Raw genomic sequence first — 23,907 nt, forward strand, 5'->3', positions numbered from 1 at the left:
TCATTCCAAATGATATAATCTAACTACTCAAGAGGTAGGATGAATTCATGAGTTGAGGTCAGAGGGGTGGTGTTAGGAAAGGAGAAGGAGTTGAAATCTGAGAAACATTGAAGGATGTCTTGGAATCTGATAACTTTTGGGTATGGAGGCAGTGGAGACACATGAATAAAAAAATGACACTAACTTCGGTGACTGGGACTCTGGAGGTGCCACTGCTAGAAAAATGAAGTGTGAGCACATGGTAAGATTGACAGAGTTGATGAGATAATGAGCTCGATTTTTCATACTGAAATTAGAAGTTACAACGGGACATCAAGATGAAAGAGTCTGCCAGAAGCTTAATGTATGAAATCTGAGTTAAGCTACAGGCAGAAAACAAGCATGAGGCAGTTCAGCTAATGTAAAACATTCTTTTCTATACAATACCAAGACTCCTGTGGAATGACAAAGTCAGCTCTGTAATTCATTCACAAGTAGAAACTTAGGCTTCTGGAAATTTATAAAGAAGACTAAAGATAATCTTTTATTAGATGCCTGCAAAATTCCCAGCATACAACCAACAGATATACTCATGAGAATTAAGTACAAATTTTCTGAAGTGAAGAGTATCAGCAAAAGCAAGGAGCAAATTTTCAGAAAGATAAACTAGTAAGCACAAAACAGGAAAGAAAAAAGCATTATGAAAATTGAAGGAGCATGATTATCCAAAACAAAATTTAGAAATAATAATTTGACTTGGTAATAAGAATAAATAAAAAGGAGTGAAAGAAACCAGATTAGGGCAGATTAAGAAAGCAGAAAATGGTAAAAAGATAAAGCAATGTATAGACTTTAAATATGGTTAACTGGAAGCTATAAAAGAGAATCAAATGGAATGAAAGCACAGTTCCTTCACATAAACAATAATAAAGCTGAATGAAATGACAGAAGCGAGAAAACAGTGGAATGTCACCTTTTAAATGGCTTACCCCCTCCCCCCTTGCTTATCTACAATCCTACAGCCTGTAAAAATAGCCTTCAAAATGAAAATGAAATAAATACATTTTCAGACAAACAAAAACTAAGGAAATCCGTCACTAGTTGGTTCTCACTCAAGGAAATATTGAGTTCTTCAAGAAGAAGAAAGATGATCTCATATGGAAGGCAGACACACAGGAACAAAAAAAGAACAAAAAGAATAAAATGTGGATAAACCTAAATAAGGATTGACTGTTTAAAAACACTAACACACACATACAGAATTTTAAAATATGACAAAAATAGCAATAAAGACAGGAAGGGAGCATGAGTGAATTTAAAGTGTTCTAAGGTCCTTGCATATCTTGGAAAATGGTAAAAAGTATTATTAATAATTTGTATTGAATTTAAATAAGTTAAGGGTATAAGATGCAATCTCTAGAACAACCAGTAATAAAAAAGCAAAAGAATGCGAAACAAGCTAAAAGAGGTGAGGAAAATAAATAAATAATTAACCCAAAAGAAGACTAGAAAAGTAACATAAACAGATGATACAGAAAACATAGTAAATTGGTAGATTTAAATACAAATAAGTTGTTAGTTTAAATATACTTATATTAAATGTAACAATACATAAATATTAAAACACACTAAATACTACAGCTAAGGACTATCAAACCAGAGGGGGAAGTCCAATTCTATGATGTTAATAAGACATATATGTGTACAGAAATGTTCAAAGTAAAAGGGTAAGAAACTATATACCATGTAATCACTAACCAAAAGAGAGCTGTAGCTAAATTAACATGAGACAAAGTAGCTGTAGCCAACTGTGGTAGGCTGACTTCTACGAGGACCCCAGTGATCCCCACCTCCTAGTATTCATGCCCTTGTGTAATCCCCTCGAGTATAGGCTGGACCTAATGACTAGCTTCTGATGAAAAAAATAATGGCAAAAATGAAGGGATGGCACTTCTGAGACTAGGTTACAAAAGACTGTGAGGTCTGTTTTGCTGGCATTCAATCTCTGGATCTTATTGCTTGCTTGCTCTGATGAAGCAAACTACCTTGCTGTGAGCTGCCCTATGGAGAGGCCACATGTCAAGGAAGTGAATCCTGCCAACAATGAGGTGAGTAAGTATGGAAGCAGTTTCTTCCTCAGTTGAGCCTTGAGACGACAGCAGTCTTTGCCAGTACACTGACTGCAGCCTCTAAGGGACTCTGAGACAAGAACCTGGATTCCTGACCCACAGAAATTATGACATAATAAATTTTGTTGTTTTAAGCCACTATATTTTAAGGTAATTTGTTACATAGCAATTACTTAACATAAGGACTTTAGGCAAGGAAGCATTACTACAAATAGAGAGGGGTATTTCTTTATGAAAAAGCATTAATCCAATGTAAGATACTATGATTCTAAATCTACATGTATTCAATAACATAGCCTCAAAATATGTAAAGCAAAAACTAACAAAACTAAAAGGGACAGGTAAATTCTAAATGAAAACTGTTTGTAGGGAAAGAACATGCAGTCAGTGAGGTAACAGAAGACTGAATAACACTGTTACTACTCTTGACTTAATTGATCTGTATAGAATGCTTCACCCAACAACTACAGAATATATTATATTCAAAAATACATATGGAACATTCACCAATGCCTGTGTGCTTGGTCTTCAATCAAGTTTCAAAAAAGTTCAAAAGACTGAAATCACACAGAATAGAATACATTCTCTGACGTGCAGCAGAATTAAGCTACTCAATACAATAATAAAAAAAATTCTCACGTATTTGAAAATTAATTAGTATATCAATACTTTTAAATAATACATGGATCAAAGAAGAAATCATAATACAGATTAAGATATATTTAAAAGTGAATGACACAGATGGCCACTAGGCAAATGAAAAGATGCTCAACATCACTAATTATTAGAGAGATGCAAATCAAAACCACAATGAAATACCACCTCACACCAGTCAGAATGGCCATCACTAAAAAGTCTACAAATAACAAATGCTGGAGAGGGTGTGGAGAAAAGGGAACTGTCCTACACTGTTGGTGGGAATGTAAGTTGGTACAGCCACTATGGAAAACAGTATGGAGGTTCCTTAAAAAGTAAAAATAGAACTACCATATGATCCAGCAATCCCACTACTGGGCATATACCCTGAGAGAACCATAATTCAAAGAGTCATGTACCACAACGTTCATTGCAGCACTATTTACAATAACCAGGACATGGAAGCCACCTAAGTGTCCATCAACAGATGAATGAATAAAGAAGATGTGGTACATATATACCATGGAATACTACCAGCCATAAAAAAAAAGAGAATCAAATAATGCCATTTGCAGCAACATGGATACAACTAGAGATTATCATACTAAGTCAGAAAGAGAAAGACAAATTCCATATGATATCACTTATATGTGGAATCTAAAGTAAGGCATAAATGAACCTATCTACAAAACAGAAACAGACTCATAGACATAGAGAACAGATTTGTGGTTGCCAGGGGCAGGAGGGGGGGTGGGGGAGGGAGGGACTAGGAATTTGGGATTAGCAGATGCAAAGTATTACATTTAGAATGGATAAACAACAAGGTCCTAATGTATAGCACAGGGAACTATATTCAGTATCCTGTGATAAACCATAATGGAAAAGAATATGAAAAAAAGAATGTATTAAAAAAAAGTGAATGACAAAAAAGCATAAGGAAATGAGAAGAGGAATCAATGCAATAGAATAGGATATAAGCATTCAACAAAGAGCCAAAAGTTAGTTCTTTGAAAAGACTAATAAATTGACATCCCCTTGGCAAAACTGATGAAGAAAAAGGGAATGCACAGTAACTTTTTATCAGGAGTAAAAAAGGATATCATTTCATATTCTCAGCAATTAACAACTTTGTGTCAATAAATTTGAAAATTTAGGTTAGACAAATTCCAAGGAATAGCACAAGAGGAAACAGAGAAGCTAAATTGCCCTAGATCTATTCAGAAATAGAACCTAGAATCAAGTCCTTCCCACGAAACAAACAAACAAAAGAAACAAACCAAGAAAACCCTCCAGGCCCAGAGTGCTTTTCTGGTGAATTCTTCCAAAAATGTAAGAAAGAAATAATGTCAATCTTATAAGAATTCTCCTTGGGAATAGGAAAAATTCCAAAATCATTTTATGAGCCCAGTATTATTTTGATACCAAAACTTCACAATCTAATACAAAAAGGGAAAATTACAGGTCAATGATTCTTGTTAATAATTTTTTCAAAAACCTAAAATAAATGCTGGCGAATCAGATCTACCAATATACAAAGAGAATTATACATCATGACACAGGGAGTTTATTCCAGAAATGAAAAACAGGCTTAACATTTGAAATTTACTGGAATTGGGCTTCCCTGGTGGTGCAGTGGTTAAGAATCCACCTGCCAATGCAGGAGATATGGGTTCGAGCCCTGGTTGGGGAAGATCCCACATGCCGCGGAGCAACTAAGCCCATGCACCACAACTACCGAAGCCTGCGCACCTAGAGCCCATGCTCCGCAATAAGAGAAGCCACTGCAATGAGAAGCCCCCTCACAGCAACGAAGAGTAGCCCCTGCCTGCCGCAACCAGAGAAAACCTGTGTGCAGCAACAAAGACCCAACACAGCCAAAATAAATAAATAAATTTAAATTAAAAAAAGAAAGAAATTTACTGAAATTTACACATGATCAACCCCACAAATGCCATAAAATGTTGTTGATAAAATTCAACATCTTTTCAAGATGAAAACAAAAAGCTTAGCCAACAAGGAATAGAGACAAACTCCCTCATTCTGATAAGGGTATCTATAGAATAAAAATCTAGAGCAAACATCAAACTTAATGATAAGATATTAGAAGATTTCTGTCTGAGATGTGGAACAAGACAATAATATCTGATTGTCACTTCTTTTCAACATCATTTTGGCCATTTATAGAGGTCCTTGCTAACTCAATAAGGTAAGAAAACTGAAAAAAATCTATAAGATTGGAAAAGGAAGAAATGAAACTGTTATTCATAAGATGATCATATATGTAGAAAATCTAAGAGTATCTTTAGATAGCTATTAGAATTAATAAGTGAATTTAGCAAGGTCTCAGGATACAAGGCAATTTAGGAAAAAAACCTTATTTCCATATAACAATATTAAATAGACAATTAAAGTTTAAAAGAATACCATTTACCTCCAATATCTCTAGTGCAAGAATTTTGAAAACTATAAAACACTGACAGAAATGAAAGAAGACCTAAGTCAATGGAAGAACGTGTCATGTTCACCGATCCAGGACTTAATATTGTAGATATCGCTTTTCCTGAAATTGATCAACAGGCTTGGTTTATTTCCTTGATTCTATGGAAACTAGTGAGCTAATTCTAAAATTTACATGGAAATTCAAAAAGCTAGTAAGAGTAGCCAAGAACAAATTCCCAGAACAAAGTAGAACTTTACTGGATATAAAAGACTTATTATAAACCTATAATAATAATGACAGTATATCAGCATAAGAATAAATAAATGATGGAAAATAAAAAGGAATCCAGAAATAGACCATGTAATAATGGGCACATAATTGATGAAAAGATACCTCTGCAGAATAATGGAGGAAAGTATAGTCTTTTCAATGTCTTCAATAATCTTGGAAAAGACAGAGATTTCTTAAACAGGCCCCAAAATCTCTATCCAAAAAATAACAGACAGATGTAGACAGCCTTCAGAATGGGAGAAAATATTTGCACAGGAAGCCACTGACAAAGGATTAATCTCCAAAATATACAAGCAGCTCATGCAGCTCAATATCAAAAAAACAAACAACCCAATTCAAAAATGGGCAGAAGACCTAAATAGACATTTCTCCAAAGAAGATATACAGACTGCCAACAAACACATGAAAGAATGCTCAACTTCATTAATCATTAGAGAAATGCAAATCAAAACTACAATGAGGTATCACCTCACATCAGTCAGAATGGCCATCATCAAAAAATCTGCAAACAATACATGTTGGAGAGGGCGTGGAGGAAAGGGAACCCTCTTGCACTGCTGGTGGGAATGTAAACTGATACAGCTAGTATGGAGAACAGTATGGAGGTTCCTTAAAAAACTAAAAATAGAATTACCATATGACCCAGCAATCCCACTACTGGGCATATACCCTGAGAAAACCATAATTCAAAAAGAGTCATGGGGGGGCTTCCCTGGTGGCGCAGTGGTTGAGAGTCCGCCTGCCGATGCAGGGGACACGGGTTCGTGCCCTGGTCCGGGAAGATCCCACATGCTGCAGAGCGGCTAGGCCCGTGAGCCATGGCCGCTGAGCCTGCGCGTCCGGAGCCTGTGCTCTGCAACAGGAGAGGCCACAACAGTGAGAGGCCCGCGTACAGCAAAAAAAAAAAAAAAAAAAGAGTCATGTTCCACAATGTTCATTGCAGTACTCTTTATAATAGCCAGGACATGGAAGCAACCTAAGTGTCCATCAACAGATGAATGGATAAAGAAGATGTGGCACATATATACAATGGAATATTATTCAACCATAAAAAGAAATGAAATTGAGTTATTTGTAGTGAGTTGGATGGACCTAGAGTCTGTCATACAGAGTAAAGTAAGTCAGAAAGAGAAAAACAAATACCGTATGCTAACACATATATATGGAATCTAAAAAAAAATGGTTCTGATGAACCTAGGGGCAGGACAGGAATAAAGACGCAGATGTAGAGAATGGACTTGAGGACTCCGGGAGGGGGAAAGGTAAGTTGGGACGAAGTGAGAGAATAGCATTGACATATAGACACTACCAAATGTAAAATAGATAGCTGATCAGCCCGGTGCTTTGTGACCACCTAGAGGGATGTGATAGGGAGGGTGGGCGGGAGATGCAAGAGGGAGGGGATATGGGGATATATGTATGCATATAGCTGAATCATTTTGTTACACAGCAGAAACTAACACAACATTGTAAAGCAATTATACTCCAATAAAGATGTTAAAAAGAAAAAAATCAAGAACATCTGTTCATCAATGATACCATTATCAGAGTGAAAATACAAGCTATTGAGTGGCAGAATCTATTTGCAATATATAACTGATAAAAGCTTAGTGTTGAGAATATACCAAAAACTCTTACAAATCGTTACAACAAAGGCAGACCACTCACTTTTTTTTAAAGAGATATAAACAGATATTTAACTGAAAATTATATCCAAATGGTCAATAAATACATGAAAAGGTACGCAGCAGGGAAAGGCACATAAAAACCACAACATTCAACAGGTTGGCTAAAATTTAAAAGACACACTATACAACGTGTTGATAAGGATGTGGAGCAAATCAAACTCTCACACATTGCTGGTGAAAGTATAAATTGATACAAGTACTTTGGGAAACTGCTTGGCATTATTTACTAATGTACACAAGACTCAGGAATTCCACTCCTAGTTATGTACCTAACAGAAATGCTTAAATGTGTGCACCAAACTACATTTACAAGAATGTTCATAGCAGCATATCATAATAATCCCAATCCAGGGGGGAAGTCAACAGAATAGATGAATTGAAACAACAGTGAAAATAAATGATATACTGCTATATAAAACACGGCTGAACCTCACAAACACAATATTGAACAAAAGAAGCCAGACACAAAAGATACTGTGTGACTCCATTTATAAAAAGCTTTATAAAGAGCAGAACTAATCTGTGGTGTTAAGACTGTGGTTACTTGAAGGGAGGAGGGAATGTCAGTGACTTGGAGAAGGTACAAGATGGGCCCCTGGGATGTGTAGTAGGTCCTATTTATTCATCTGTGTGGTCATTATGTAGTGTCCACTCTGTGAAAATTGACCCAGAGAGATACTCATGATTTGTGCACTTTGCTCTATATACTCATGATTATATACTCATGACTTGTGCACTTTGCTCTATATTATTCTTCAATTACCAAATGAGTCTTTGGTAAACAACCAAACCAATAAATAATATTTAAGGCAATGAGAAATTCCCAAAAGAACAAAAAGCTATAAAATAACATCAAGGATCAAACAAAAGGAAACTTTACTAACTCATCGTGCCAGAAGAACAGAGAATTTGTTCCTTATTATTAAGAATTTCCTCCTTTGGATGACTCATTGTCAACCAATGAACAAAATAGGAAAGATGTGGTTACACTTGCAGGACAGATTATGAATGTTAATAACCTTGGCAGCATAAAAGTAAATATGTAGCTAAAAGAGGAAAGCTGGAAGAAAGAGAAAGGATGGCTAAAGGAGAGTCAAGGTATTGACTAAATTGATGGAATAAGAAACTGAGATAGGAGATTAAATAGGTAACCAACAGATGTGCTTCAAAACAGTACAGGAGTGAGGCAAGCTGGTAGACAAAACATGTACAGACAATTGTTTTAACTCGGTAATGGACACAGGAGCTTGGAATAGTATTGTTTACTTTTATTGATGTTTGAAATTTTCTGTAATAAAAAGGTTATCCAGAGTAAAACATGATACACCTATCAAACATTGGAAAGAGAAGAGAAAAGCGGGGGAGCCGGCGGGGCAGGGTAGTGTACTAGTTTAAACCTTTCATGGTTAGAAATATATAAAGTTGAAAAATTGAAAAAGAGAGGTATAAACATTGTGGACACAACTAGAAATGATTAAAAGGAGTTGCCTCTCAGAAGTCAAAGTGGGAGTGGAAGGTGTGAGGCATGATAAATCTTTTTTACTATAAGCTTTTTTCAAAAAATTGGTTATCGTTTTAATTAAACTGTTTTAAAAGCTGATAAAATGTTTAATAGTCAAAAAAGATGGGCAGTTAAGATGCTTAATCATTTATATTTTAAATAAACAATTAGCCCATAAAATGGAATGATCTATATTTTAAACAATACTACCAAGTATTCTAAATGCCATTCTTAAATGCATTATAATTTTTAGATTATGCTATCTTAAAATGAATATGTTATCTCACCAGATTCTTTCTTAATTTAAATGATTTTAGCAATTTACTTATTGAATTAACTCAGAATAAAACTCTAGAATCACTAAAAATCATCCCTACAAAATTACGATCTAAAATTTAAGCAAGTCAATTTGTCATATTTTTAAACTGTCACATTAAAAAGCTGATGACATAATGTACCATAAGACTAATTAATTATCTTACCTCCTTTTCTTCACCAACTTGGTCCAAACTCTCATGACTTGAAGGATTATATGGAATTACTAAAAAACCAATCCCAAACGTTAAAAAAAAAAAGAGAGAAAAACATAGTATACATTAACTGAGTTACACTTAAAATTTTCTCTTGATTTGATTTTCCTTAGTTTTTATTTCTGAATAAGTGTTCATCATCTAAAATTGAGTATCTGTCCTACTAATAACAAATTATACATAAATACCAGTTAAATTCTAATCTTTAATGAGGGTAAAGAGAGGAGGAACCAATCAATAGCCAAGTACTGATTTTAACAAACACTTTTGCTATTTAAAAAAATATTTCTCTTCTTTACAAATTAATCAATTCCTTCCAAAAGGGTTACTCTATAAACCCTACTTAATTATATTAGTATGATTGAGGCATAGTGATAGAGGGTCTCTAGTGTGGACTCAGTTGGACTCCAGGCTTCTATTCCTTAAGCTACCTGGGTAAAAAAAAAAAAAAAAAAAAAAAAAAAAGCCTACATTTCATACAACCAGCTTCTTCCATGAACAAGATACTACATTCTGTCCTTCCAGAAAAACTCCCTTGTTTTCTTTTTCTTGATTCATCCCAGATCAGGCTGCTCTGTCCCATTTAATCGCTCTCCAAATTTCCCAGAGACATATTTAAGGTTTCGTATCTACTAGACATTTGTTTTTTTTAGGCATTTGAACTCACACGATCTTTTCTGAATTGTCTATACAGCATCTCTGTATATTTTACATAATTTCTTCATCTCATAATAGAGTTTTTAATAAAAACAGGTCACTTGAATATAGTCAATACGGTCCACAAAATCAGTATATGTTTTCATTATTGAAAAAAGGTAGGTTTGCTGAATATAAAGGGGTCTCAAAAGAAATTTTTCTGAATAAAAGAAAATAGCCATTTGTTGTAGTTTACATAGTTGTCTTTTTAAAATGCCAAACATATGTTAACTACTGTGACTGATGTTAACACCACAAAATATGGTTACCTAGCTTTTATTTGGGAAGAATATAAATGTCTTTAAATTTAGGTATAAGATTCACATAAAGAAGTCTTTAAATGACACTTTGTTAGTGAGCAATGGTTTATGCCAGTGTCATTCTTACCTGTCTGTGCATGGTCTGAGTGCATGGATGACTGGTCCATGGGCATCATTGGTTCCTACAAATCATTTCCAAAGATACAGTAACTTAGTGCATTCTTTTTAAATCCCAATACCTCTATATCCAGAAACAACATCATTTCAATGAGACACAGCATATTAAAATTTAAATTTGAAAGAATATAACTTAATAAGTGAGAATTACATTACTATATATATTTATTTTAAATTTTATTATATGTGAAACCATACAACATTCCTATGAATGATGTAATGTTATCACATTTTACAGATCACAGAAAAAACACAAAACTAATTTCAGACTATCAATTAGAAATCAAATTGAACTCCTATATACTCTGATTTATTTCTCCTCTATACCACCTATTCCTCCTTTGAGCGCCACATACTCACTTTAAGTCTTTGGCAAAAGGAGTCTTAGTATAGAGTTACTTAGCTGATGTCCAGAAATAGACTTCAAGATGTCTATAAACTTCTTGAAATTATATGTAAAATTTTATGGGTTTCCCATTTTTCTGAAGATTCTCAAAGGGGTCAGTGACCCAAAAATGGAAAAGAAATACCTCCAAGAAACTAACTGCCAATAACCTCAGGAACAATGCTAATTCAAACCAAAATCTTACTTATTCATTAATTTTGGACCAAAGTTTAATGAATACCCGCAAGAAAGAGTAAACCTGAGAAGCAGCATTAGTTATAAAGTTATACTTTTAAGGCTGCCTTAAAAATAAGCTCATGGGTTTTTCAATGTGTTTAGCACCATCCTAAAATATCAATATAATCACTAACACTGCCCTCTTTCCTTCTACATTTATGAACTCACACAAGTCATTCCATTGCCTAAGAATACTCAAGAATATCAACAGTAACCTGGATAAATTATGTTCACGATTTTTGGCCTTCTGCTGTTCCTTAAAATTGGCTTTTTACCTCCCTAACTATAAACCCATTTGTAAACTTACATGAACTGGCTAAATAATTCTACTACCAACAAGCCACCAGTAATAACCTACTTCCACAATGTCCAAAGAAGGTACTATGAATAAACATGGTATAATCATTCTAAAAGATAACTTAGAAAGACGAACCCAGATCTTTTTAAAAACACATATCCTTTAAACCAGTAATTCTACTTCTGAATCCTTACGGAAATAATAAGATTTATTTACCAGGAAGTTCATTATGATTTTCCTCATAGGAAAATTTAGAAAACAACTCAAATGTTCAATCATGGGGAACAGATTAAATAAATTATGGTATAGACACATAAAATACTTTGCTAAAAATGATGAAGATATAGATAGATATAGAAAGATGACCAAAATCTATTGTTCAGTGAGAAAAATGGGTTAGAAAATAGTACAAATATGACCTCACTTTTGTTAAAAAGTATGTAAAAGAACGAGATATAACCAAACATTGTATGCCTTCTGATGGATAAACACACCACCTTCTATGAAATAGTCTCAAAACAACCCACAAAAAAACAATACCCAGAATCTAATCAAACCTCTACATTCAACTATAATATACAGAAAATAAAGAGGACAGGGGAACATTTTAAACATAACCATGGAGAAGCAAAGAGAAAAATTCTGAATCACTTTAAATGACAACACAGTTTCTTCTATAATTAAATTGTAAGGGAAAAAAGAGAGAGAGATGAAGAATCAGTAAATTTAAAAATATCTAAGACATATCAATCAACCGTAAATATGGTCAATCAATGGCAAATATGAACTTCATTTAAATCCTGACTCATCACAACGAAAATTATGAAAACAAAATTATAACATTTATGTGACAACTGAAATTTTGAACATTGCCTTGATGGATATTTGATATAAGGAACTTATTTTTTAGCTACTTTTAAAAAACAGTCCTTATCTTTTAGAGGTACATACTGAAATACATCTGGAATTTGTTTCAAAACAATATAGGATGAGGGCAGGTTAAATGCGTGGGGTATAGATGAAACGAGATTGGTCGTGAGGTGATAACTGTTGGAGCTGGATGACTGGTATTTAGAAGTTCATTATACTCTATAGAAAAATTTTAAATGTTTATGCATATAAATTTGCATACTTCTGGAAGAATATACACTAAATGACAATTACCTTTAGATGGTAGATTTCATGGGGGTTTTTGTTTAATTTTTCTTTATTCATTTTTGTTCTCTAGTTTTTCTATAATGAACTTGTTTTAATTTCATATTTAAAATAGAAAGTGAAAAATAAAAATTTTAAATGCAAAAACTCACCAGTAATCTCACACTTTACAGAGCAAACATGAAGACTCTGACTCTTCTCACCTGATCTGTTTAGTATAGATGCTAGAATAATGGGAGCTATAAACTAAAGAGTTTAGCTTAAAGAAGAGAAAAATATCTTTTAAATGGTTCTCCTTACATTTTCCTAATTTAGACCAAATCATTTTGTAGCAGGTCAAACAAAGAAGTTAACCATATCCTACAAACAAATTTGTAATAACAATTCCAAAATTCACATGTTAACTGGACTCCTAAAGTATTCCTACCCACATTCTGTAACAACACTGTTGAGCTGTGATTCCTTAACACCCCCCTATTTTAGCCTTCTGTTCTAGCAGTGTTATCAAAAATGCTCTATAAAAAAAAATTAGACAACAGTGTCTTACCGGTGGCAAAGAATGCCTCCCACATTCAATTGTTACAAGTTTGTGGCACTTCTTATGAACCAGGAGTTTGCAGTTGATGCACTTATATCCCTGACGTCCAAGCCCCCATATTCGGTCAGTGCAGATGGCACAATGAGCACGCTGGAGAAAGTAATTCAACAGTATTTTATTAACAAAAAAAAGGTCATAATCATTTCCCAACAGTTTGCTCATAAAATAGTGAAAGTAAGTGGCTTTCTTCTCTAACTCAATTCCCTTCATCATACATAACTTTTCCAAAGCTATGATGGTCATGGGAAAATAAACAGAAAGGAAAGCTTGTTTTAAAGAGACTGAAATTTGCAACCATGTTGTTTCCTAAGTCCACGAATTTTCAGTCTTCACCTAATTAAGTTCAGAGTAATGACAATAGGAAAAGTGAATTAAACTTGAAAAACACATAGCAGAAAAAGCTGTGCAAGGACTCCCAAGCAAACATAAACCTATCAGTCTGTTCAGAGGTCAAACCGAAGCCCTGCTCTCTTTTTTTTAAATTAATTTTTATTGGAGTATAGCTGCTTTACAATGTTGTGTTAGTTTCTACTGTACAGCAAAATGAATCAGCTATGCATATACATTCTTCCCCTCTTTTTTGGATTTCCTTCCCATTTAGGTCACCACTGCTCTCTCTTTTTTTTTTTTTTTTTTTTGCGGTACGCGGGCCTCTCACTATTGTGGCTTCTCCCGTTGCAGAGCACAGGCTCCGGACGCACAGGCTCAGCGGCCATGGCTCACAGGCCCAGCCGCTCCGCGGCATGTGGGATCTTCGCGGACCGGGGCACGAACCCGCAGTCCCCTGCATGGGCAGGAAGACTCTCAACCACTGCGCCACCAGGGAAGCCCCACCACTGCTCTCTTAAAGAGCAACACCTAAAGTGACTTCTCACTTCAAAGCTTTTTAAATATCAGTGCTACTGGGAACAGGAATTTGGGAACCTCGGGTGGTAGCTTCTATTACATAAAGAATTGAGAACACGGCACGAGTTCTAGAATGGAAATGGATAACTGTAGTTATCAACAGTAGTTAAAAACACGGACTTCTGGAGACAGACTGATCTCCAACCTTGGCTCTGCCACTTACTAGCCGTGTCATCTTGGGCAAGTTATCTAACCATCCTGCACCTCAGTTTCTTCATCTATAAAATGGAAATATATGGTACCTCTCTCACAAGGTTGTTGCAGGGATTAAATGAGTCACTATATGGCAAGCATTCAGAAAAATGCCTGGTACATACTAAAAGCTAGATAAATGACTGCAATTCTCATTTTCTAAAACAGGGAAAACTAAAAAAAATTTACAACAGTAAATGGTTTGCAAAATAAACCTTGCTTATTTTCTGGCTGTCTTGAATTATATTAAAAAAAAAATCCAACTTTCTTACAGCTAGGGTAACCATATAACTAATCATCCAAGTTGGAACATTTTTATGAGTCAAAGGAGATGCTATTAAAAATTACCTCAAGATAACAGATGTACTACCCCTGGCAAACTGGGAATTTTAGGTCACCCTACTTACTCCTTTAGAAAGGAATAACAGTAGAGAGGAAAAACCCGGATTTCTCAAATTATCAATATTCAGCAAACTAAGGTTTACCCTGTTGAAACGCTTGGCTTGAAAAGTGTGGCCATTTGCACAATAAAGCTTTCTCCAGCGGCGTGCACCTCGGCGGTAGATGGATTCTGAAGAGAGATTAAAAGTTAAAAAAAAAAAAGGAAGAAAAAAAAAGAGCAAGTGTGAATATAAAGTCATTTTATAATTGTCTGTGATTTTTTTCATGATATTCATTGCAGGAAAAAAAAATATATTGATAAAAATCTGAAAGTGAAAAAATAAAAGTCATCAAGAGACTAGGCTTTTCTGTTTTTTAATTGTCCCCTAACTTTTAATTTTGAAAAAATGTTAAGCCCACAGAAAAGCTGAAAGAATAAACATCTCCATCCTTCACCTACATTTATCTATTACTATAATTTTGCCACATTTGCTTTCTTCTCTATTTACACATACACTTTTTTTTCTGAATCATTTAAAAATAAATTGCAGACATCATAACACTTCATCCTTAAATACCTAAGTATCCATTGCCTGAGATTAAGGACACTCCCCCTAGTTCTATTTAACCACAATACCATTATTGTGTCTTAGGAAATTAACATTAACTAAATATCACCTAATATACACTTCATCTGCTAATTTCCCTATTTGCTTGAAAAGTGTCTTTCATAGTTTTCTTTTTCTCTCCAGGATCCAACCAAGAGTCAGGCACTGAATTTCATTACTATACCTTTTTTGTCTCTTTAATGTATGCTAAAACATTCACTCTATCTTATTTGTTGTTGTTTGCTTTTTATGATGTTGAAACTGTCTAGGCAGATGTCTTACATCATGACCTACATTCTGGATTTGTCTGTTTCCTCATTAGACTCAAATCTATTATGGATTTGTAACACACTTCCCAGATAAAAAAAAGGATTCCCAGATAAAAAGTATTAAATACTTTTGGCAAAAATAATACACAGGTGATGTATATTTCTTACTGCATCTCATCAAGAAATGTACAAATGTGAGATTGTTGACTCCCACTACGTGTTCAATCACTCTGTTAAAGGCAGTGATGGCTAGTTTTCTTCTTTGTAAAGGTACGTTTTTGTAAATAACGTATAAGGGACATTTTGTAACCACAAGAATATTCTCTTCGCAACAACCTTTTATGCAATGGTTTTTATATTTTTTTATATCTTTAACTATTCTGAATACATTCCCTAAACAAAGAGGTTCCATGAGATCAAATCAAGTCCACCGGTGTAATTTTGGGTAAGTCAATCACTATTAAATATATTGTCTATTAGTCATCCCACAGTAATAGTAATCACTGTGGAAATTCCATTAGGTTTCTAAACTCATTTTATTTTTTTGGCTGAATCGCGTGGCTTGCAGGATCTTAGTTCCCGACCAGGGATTGAACCCATGCCCCCTGCAGTGGAAGCGCGGAGTCCTAACCGCTGGACCACCAGCGAATTCCCTCAAAACTCATTTTAAAGCAAATGTAACACTGGGTCTACTATTTAAAATTAAGATAGAAAGAAATGGGTGAAATACTCTGAATTAGAAATTCTGAGACAGCATAATATAGAACCTAAAATATATATGCTTTCATTTTTAATTATTTATTCTGTTAGGTGTAACCAAAGCAGAAAGTTTGTTAATATCTTAACCTAAAAGAACATCTTATTTCAGAAACTTTCATGAACTACAACTTGATATATCTTAAATTTAAACATGTTAATGTTGCCTAGGAATTAAAAGAGCCAAGGGATCACTTTAATGGTTATCAATTTTCCTCCATGCTCTAGTTTAGTAATATTAATTATACTGGAAAGGAGTGTGTAAAAATCCCCACCAGCAAATTTTAAAGTGGGAAAGTGAGCATGAAATACAGTGAAAAGGTAGGAAAAGACATTTTATCTGGCAAGTGTGCTACAGACCCATAACAGATTTGCAGATGGGACTCTGCAACCAAGATTTGCTATAATGGCAAGTCTTTCAAAACTCTGGCCTGGACAAAGACATTTTATCTGGCAAGTGTGCTACAGACCCATAACAGATTTGCAGATGGGACTCTGCAACCAAGATTTGCTATAATGGCAAGTCTTTCAAAACTCTGGCCTGGACAAAGGAGAGCTGCTTCTCCAACACCTCTGTGAAGGCAGCCCACACTGGCTGTAATCCATCTGCCACTGGAAACCCAATGAAATACTCCTAGCTGAATCCAAACCTAAATTTTTCACTATTGCTTCAGAGGCCTACCTACTCCTTATATTTCCCCATCTTCCTATAAAGTACATAGCCCTCATTCAACTCTATATACAAACACCCAGTTCTTTAATTTTTCCTTTTCACCAAGTTGCACGAAGAGTTACAGAATTAAAACTTTAGAGCTATTTCACTTAATACAAAGCAAAACATTTACTACTATTCCTTCTAAAGTCATGGATATGTACAGAAACCACAAATAAAAATGAGTTGCCTAATATCTACAACCTATAAATTATACCATACATTAAATTCAAATTTGGTATATATATGTATATATCAAATATATATACATATACACATATGTGTATATATATGTGAATATATACATATAAACATATTCAAATTCCATCAGACCAAATAGTTGCCTCTTTCAATTCATCTCATTAATGCTAACCACTAGCTTAGACATTCAAAAGAAAGTTTCATAACAATTCTTAAGGATGCACGCTAAAGTATTTAGAGGTAAAGTGTCGTGTCAGCTTACTCTCAAAGGGTACACAAAAAAATAAATAAAAATAAAACAAGGGCTTCCCTGGTGGCGCAGTGGTTGAGAATCTGCCCGCTAATGCAGGGGACATGGGTTCGAGCCCTGGTCTGGGAGGATTCCACATGCCGCGGAGCAACTAGGCCCGTGAGCCACAACTACTGAGCCTGCGTATCTGGAGCCTGTGCTCTGCAACAAGAGCGGCCGCGATAGTGAGAGGCCCGCGCACCGCGATGAAGAGTGGCCCCCACTTGCCACAACTAGAGAAAGCCCTCGCACAGAAACGAAGACCCAACACAGCAAAAATAAATAAATAAATTACGAAACTCCTACCCCCAACATCTTCTTTAAAAAAAATAAAAATAAAAATAAAAATAAAACAAGTGTTTGTTATGTATACACATGTATGCATGTGTGTGCATAGATACAGAGATAAAGCAAACATAGAAAATGTTAATAATTGGTGAATCTTGGTAAAGATATATGGGTATCTTTGTTTTCAATGTTTCTATGTTTTTTCAACTTCTCCATAGGTTTGAAAATTTCCAAGATTAAAAAACAGGAAATGGGGACTTCCCTGGTGGCGCAGTGGTTAAGAATCCATCTGCCAATGCAGAGGACATGGGTTTGATCCCTGGTCCGGGAAGATCCCACATGCCACGGAGCAACTAAGCCCGTGCACCACAACTACTGAGCCTGTGCTCTAGAGCCCGTGAGCCACAACTACTGAGTCCACGTGCCACAACTACTGAAGCCCATGTGCCTGGAGCCCGTGCTCTGCAACAAGAGAAGCCACCGCAATGAGAAGCCCACACACCGCAACGAAGAGTAGCCCCTGCTCACTGCAACTAGAGAAAAGCCTGAGCGCAGCAACAAAGACCCAACGCAGCCAAAAATAAATTAATTAATTTAAAAAAAAAAACAGGAAAGGACTTAAAATCAACTTAATTTTCCTTTCAAATGCACAACAGACAATTATGTCAGTAAGTTGTAATTAAAAACTGCCTCATTTTGGGACTTCCCTGGTGGCACAGTGGTTAAGACTCTGCATTCCCGATGCAGGGGGCTCGGGTTCAATCCCTGGTCAGGGAACCAGATCCCACACGCATGCCGCTACTAAGAGTTTGCAGGCCACAACTAAGTAGCCCGTGAGATGCAACTAAGGAGCCTGCCTGCTGCAACTAAGACCCAGCACAACCAAATAAATAAATAAATAAATGTGTTTTTTTAATTAAAAAAAATAAAAACTGCCTCATTTCAATTTGGGAAAAGTAGAGACTTTAGGCAGTTTACTAATATACTCTAAATTAGACTGAAGAATGGAAAAGAAATCAAATGAATTAAAAGTTCTATTTCTGATTTCTCTTGTGCCACTGTATCATAAATAACTCTATTCAAAGGTATGAAGTATATAAACACTCACTATCTTCTCCTGGACAAGGCATTCCAGGACGTTCTGGTACACAAGGGAACACTGAAAAACAAGAAACTAAAATTAATACAGCATATTTAAAACATACAAATTACACAGAATTTTAAATTCAAATATCACATAAATTGATCTAAATTTAAACCTGACCTTCTCTTGACACAAGATACTTAACATATGGTCAGTACTATTTTTTGAAGGGATCCATTTTACCAAGGCTATAATAAAAGAAATTCTTATGAAAGCGAACATCCATAAACAATGCATTAGAAGCTCAAATTACTCATTCCAATCCCTATTACATCACTAATTGATTTTTTTTTTGGTCATTAGAGAAATCATTAACTATTTCCTTAAATCCTCATTGTAGTGACAAATTTGCTAGGATGAAAAATTAAAATTACAAAGTGTATACAAATATAAACATAAGCCACTACAGTTTTTCTAAACTTAGGAATAAATTAACATTAAAAACAGTATCCAAATCCAAAAATGTAAGTTTTGTCTTAGGAGCTACAGATTTATAAAAATGCTAATTCAAAACATTTTTATAGAGATAGAATATAATGAAATCGTACATTTATAAACATCTAGTCAACTCTTTGTAGTCTGTGATGTACAAAAAAGGACACGGTTTTGAGCACAGAGTATGGGAAACACAGTTCCTGGAATATTTTTAGAAGTTGAAATATAAGCTAACTTCTGAAAACAGATCTCTGATATAGCATAAAAAGTAATAAAGCTTAAAACAAATAATTTCTTTGAACATTCACTGTAGCTTTATTCTAGACAGAGATGACCAAAGGAAGACTTCTAACATTCTTCCAGGATCTCAACAAATTAGAGTATGAATCCCATGGGAGTCACTATGTCAAATTCTGAAGGGAGACAAAAATCAAACTATTTTTTTAAAAAAAATCACACTGTAAAGGAAAGTACAAAGGAATAATAACAAGGTATTGAAATAAGTCATTACATTGAGGGGAGATTTATATTTGTTTCAAGTTGTAAAGAGTTCCCTAGGTCTAGTCTCCTAAGGCTCCCAAAAATGTTATGTGAAATACTGCCAATGTATTGCAATTATATTAAGCATATTAAGTGGATTCTACGTGACCTAAAAAATTTGAGAGGTAGCATGGCAGAATGAAAAGCACACAGATTTGGAAAGAGAATACCTAGATTTACAACCCAGGTTTACAATGTACCAGTTACATGATGGCTGAGTTTAGGTCTCTCCTTCTATACAACTACCCACCTCTCAGGCTTGCTGACCTTTAACACACTAATGTCTATGATTACTACATAAATAGTTTCACAGTTAACCCTTAAACAAAAGAAAGGACATTTAAGATATCTTACCTTTGGAAACCATCATTTGCATACATTACAAAACTGCAAGGGGATGACTTAGGTTCTACTGGGCTCTCAATTCTTAAATTCTATGCTAAAACTTTGCTGTAAAACACTGAGATGATCACAGTTTAATACCCAAGAAGGTATACACAAATAAGAAATTTCCTAAGATTATAAGAAGCTGATCGATTTTGTCTTCTCTAGCATTTGAGATACTACTGAACAAGGACAATTACATAGAAATGAGGGATACAGATTAAGAAAATGACATCAGGACCATGTTTTTAAATGGTGAAGGATACAGGGTTATGTTTTTAAAGAAGTATAGTTCTAGAAGAGTAGGAAATGACTACTCCTTTACCATGAATCAAGAGTTCAGAATCCTTGTTTAGCTCATAAAGCCTAAAGGCTTCTTCTAACTCCAACTGAGACGATACTGTACATGGGTCTCCTAAAAAATATAAAAAGGAAAAGTAAAGCTCACTTTTAAAATCCTCTACATATGACCAGTAAACAATTTCTACTACATAAAATCTTGAGGAAAAACAATTTCATACTTACAGAGAAATATTTGACAAGGACTAAACTTGAGATATTTATTTAGACAATTCTATTCTCTGAAGTAGGTAACATAACTCCCACTCCTATTTCTACAAAATATTACATGAGGTTCACAGATACCAAACTTTAAATGTATAAAACCATTTAATTCTTGATGATGTTTACATTCAAAATATAGCAGACAGAATCTACCCTGACCACATTTTAGATTGTCAGTGCAAAAAAAGTTATAACAAAGCTATCCACTGACTATTTATAGAAACTCTGTGTCTGGATTTCTTTTTCTTTCTTTCTTTTTTTTGATTGTCACTGCAACATGATTAATGGCCAGGGGTAAGTTTTCTGTTACCTGTTTCTTCAAAAGAGGAAGTGAAAGTGGTTTCATCACCACAATATGATCAGAGGAGGTCTCTATTTAATGATTTTGTCAAATTTCTCCTTCACCGGAGAGCCTGCTTAAGTGGCTCACAGAAAACAAGCACAGCTACTAAAGTACTCTGGACTAAAGAGCAATCCTACTTGATTGCTTTTAAGTGTAAATGCCTAGTTTAGTAAACTTACACACAGAGAGGACAAGGAAGAAACATCTCCCTTAGTCAACCAGCCAGTGAACTGAGTCATCCCTGGAAATCAATGAGATGGCAAGTCCCCCTGTACGATGGCATTCCTCAATGAAAAAGTCATTTCGAACACAGTTGGGCCTGAGCTGGGTCCTCAACGCTGCCATGCTTTTACTCATTCTTGTGGTTACTGGTTACACCAAGAGATGCCATCAACCCCGTCCAAGCTTCAGCCACTCTCAGCAGGGAACTCAGTCTACTGCTTCAGAGAGAAAAGTGAGGTCATTTCCTTTCCTGCTGACTCAAAGAGATGAGTGCCTCTGTTCTTTTCTCCAACTTGGCCACTGAGTCCCTCCTTTCCTTTATCTTCTCTGGGCATTATTCCACTAGTCCTCCCCAGTTCTATCTTCATTTTTTCTTTCCTTCCACTAGCTCTTCTCAGGCAAAGGCATGTTTGAGTCTCCCTCTCAAAAACCTCTCTCCTGCCCAGGGTGCCATTCATTCTGTAGCCACAAGTCTCAAGAGTAAACTACAGGCTGAAACGAGGGGGTGAGCAGGAAGAAATGGAAGAAAAAGGGACAGGGCCTTTGAATTTTGACTTCATACTTTTCTTTTGTATTTTTTAATTCATAGACTTATAATCTTTTAGACTTAATAGAAATAGCTTTTCTTCCTATCAAGAGTGAACCCACATTGCTTTCTCCATGTTCCTATCTTCCAAGCATTTCTCAAAATTCTGCTATCAGGTTTTAGTCCAAACACTTCTAAAACTGCTACATCTAATGTCATGGAAGCAGCTGCTGAAATCAATGGCATGTTTTGTCTTTACTCTGGTTGACCTCACTATACCATCGAACAAAGTTATCCACTGACTATTTGCAGAAATTTTGTGTCTGGGTTTCTAAACATCATTCTCCTGGTCTACCAACTCTTTTTTTTTTTTCATTTTATTTATTTTTGGCTGCGTTGGGTCTTCAGTTGCTGCGCGGGCTTTCTCTAGTTGCGGTGAGCAGGGACTTCTCTTCGTTGTGGGCTTCTGCTTGCGGTGGCTTCTCTTGTTGCGGAGCACGGGCTCTAGGCGCACAGGCTTCAGTAGTCGTGGAGCGCGGGCTCAGTAGTTATGGCACGCGAGCTCTAGAGTGTGTAGGCTCAGTAGTTGTGGAGCATAGGCTTAGCTGCTCTGCGGCATCTCCTGGACCAGGGATCGAACTTGTGTCCCCTGCATTAGCAGGCGGAAGCTTATCCACTGTGCCGCCAGGGAAGTCCCCAACTCTTCTTTTAACTTTTTATTTTGGAAATTTTCAAACATATTACAAAATCCTGTTTCACCTGTGGATTCACTCACTTATCCTCCTCCACCATGTCATTCTGAGCAAATCCCTATAACACTAGATAAAAATTCCTTAACGTAATCATGATACCATTATAAACCTATATAAACTAACAAAAATTCACTATAAAATATCCAAACATAACCATATACAAAAGAATAAAGTTGAACCTTTATCTTATATAATAAATAAAAATGAAATCAAAATGGATCACAGACCTAAATGCAAGAGCTAAAACTACAAAACTCCTGGGGGAAAACACAGGGAGAAAGCTTCACGACATTGGGTTTGGCAACAATTTCTTGGATGTGACACCAAAAGCACATGTAAGAAAATAATAATACATTGGTCTACAACAAAATTAAAAACTTTTGTGTGTAAAAGGACACTATCAGCACAGTGAAAAGACAACCTATTGGAAGAAATATTTGCAAATGATACATCTGATAAGGGATTAACACTCAAAATATGTAAAGAATTCCTACAACTCTACGAGGAAAATAAATAAATGAGCAAAGGATATTTCTCCAAAGAAGATATACAAATAGCCAATAAGCACATGAAAAGAGGTTCAACACCACTAATCATTAGGAAAATGCAAATCAATGAGATACCACTTCAAACCCATAAGATTTTGTAAAACACACACAAACATTCACAGACAATAACAAGTGTTGGCAAGGATGTGGAGAAACTGGAATCCTTGTGCATTGATGGTGGGAATGTACAATGATGCAGCAACCCCAAAAAATAAAACATATAATTACCATATTATCCAGCAATTCCACTTCTGGGTATACTTCCAAAGAACTAAAAGCAGAGGCTCCAACAGATATTTGTACACCCATGTTCACAGCAGCACTATTCACAACAGCCAAAAGGTAGAAGCAACCCAAGTGTCCAACAACAGATGAATGGATAAACAAAACATGGTATATACAGTTGGCCTTCCATATCTATAGGTTCTGAATCTGTGGATTCAATCAACCTCGGATCAAAAATATTTGAAAAAAAAATTCCAGAAAGTTCATAAAAAACTAAAACTAGAATTTGCCATGCACTGGCAACTATTTGCATAGCATTTACAATGTATTAGGTATTATAGGTAATCTATAGATGATTTAAAGGATATGGAAGAATATGCATAGGTTACATGCAAATACTACACCATTTTATTTAAGGGATTTGAGCATAACCAGATTTTGGTATCCCTGGGAGGCTCTAGAACCAATCTACTGGGGACACCAAGGGATGACTGTACATACAAAAGAAGTATTATTTAGTCTTAAAAAGGAAGTTGTATATAAACAGCTCATACAACTCAATATCAAAAAAACAAATAACCCAATAAAAAAATGGGCAGAAGGGACTTCCCTGGTGGCAGTG

At 35.3% G+C, this 23,907-nt stretch overlaps 1 protein-coding gene across 12 annotated transcripts in view; it reads right to left on the bottom strand.

Annotated features, from left to right (window-relative positions):
- Window positions 1-23,907, bottom strand: part of PRKCI (protein kinase C iota) — a 79,677-nt gene that overhangs the window by 21,985 nt on the left and 33,785 nt on the right. For 11 of the 12 annotated variants that reach the window (XM_089910892.1, XM_089910889.1, XM_022572573.3 and 8 more), the window contains 6 exons: window positions 20,431-20,520; window positions 18,711-18,761; window positions 14,584-14,669; window positions 12,950-13,090; window positions 10,278-10,332; window positions 9,147-9,205 (listed from right to left, as the gene is read on the bottom strand). In XM_089910892.1, coding sequence (XP_089767018.1) covers window positions 9,147-9,205; window positions 10,278-10,332; window positions 12,950-13,090; window positions 14,584-14,669; window positions 18,711-18,761; window positions 20,431-20,520 — 482 coding nt within the window. Of the gene's footprint in view, window positions 1-9,146; window positions 9,206-10,277; window positions 10,333-12,949; window positions 13,091-14,583; window positions 14,670-18,710; window positions 18,762-20,430; window positions 20,521-21,191; window positions 21,450-23,907 lie in introns of all 12 variants that reach the window. The other variant, XM_022572599.3, reaches the window with a different exon arrangement.

Source organism: Delphinapterus leucas, chromosome 4 (genome assembly GCF_059928025.1).
Source record: "Delphinapterus leucas isolate spDelLeu-1000000601 "Yukka" chromosome 4, BTC_Dleu_Yukka2, whole genome shotgun sequence".
NCBI lineage: Eukaryota > Metazoa > Chordata > Mammalia > Artiodactyla > Monodontidae > Delphinapterus > Delphinapterus leucas.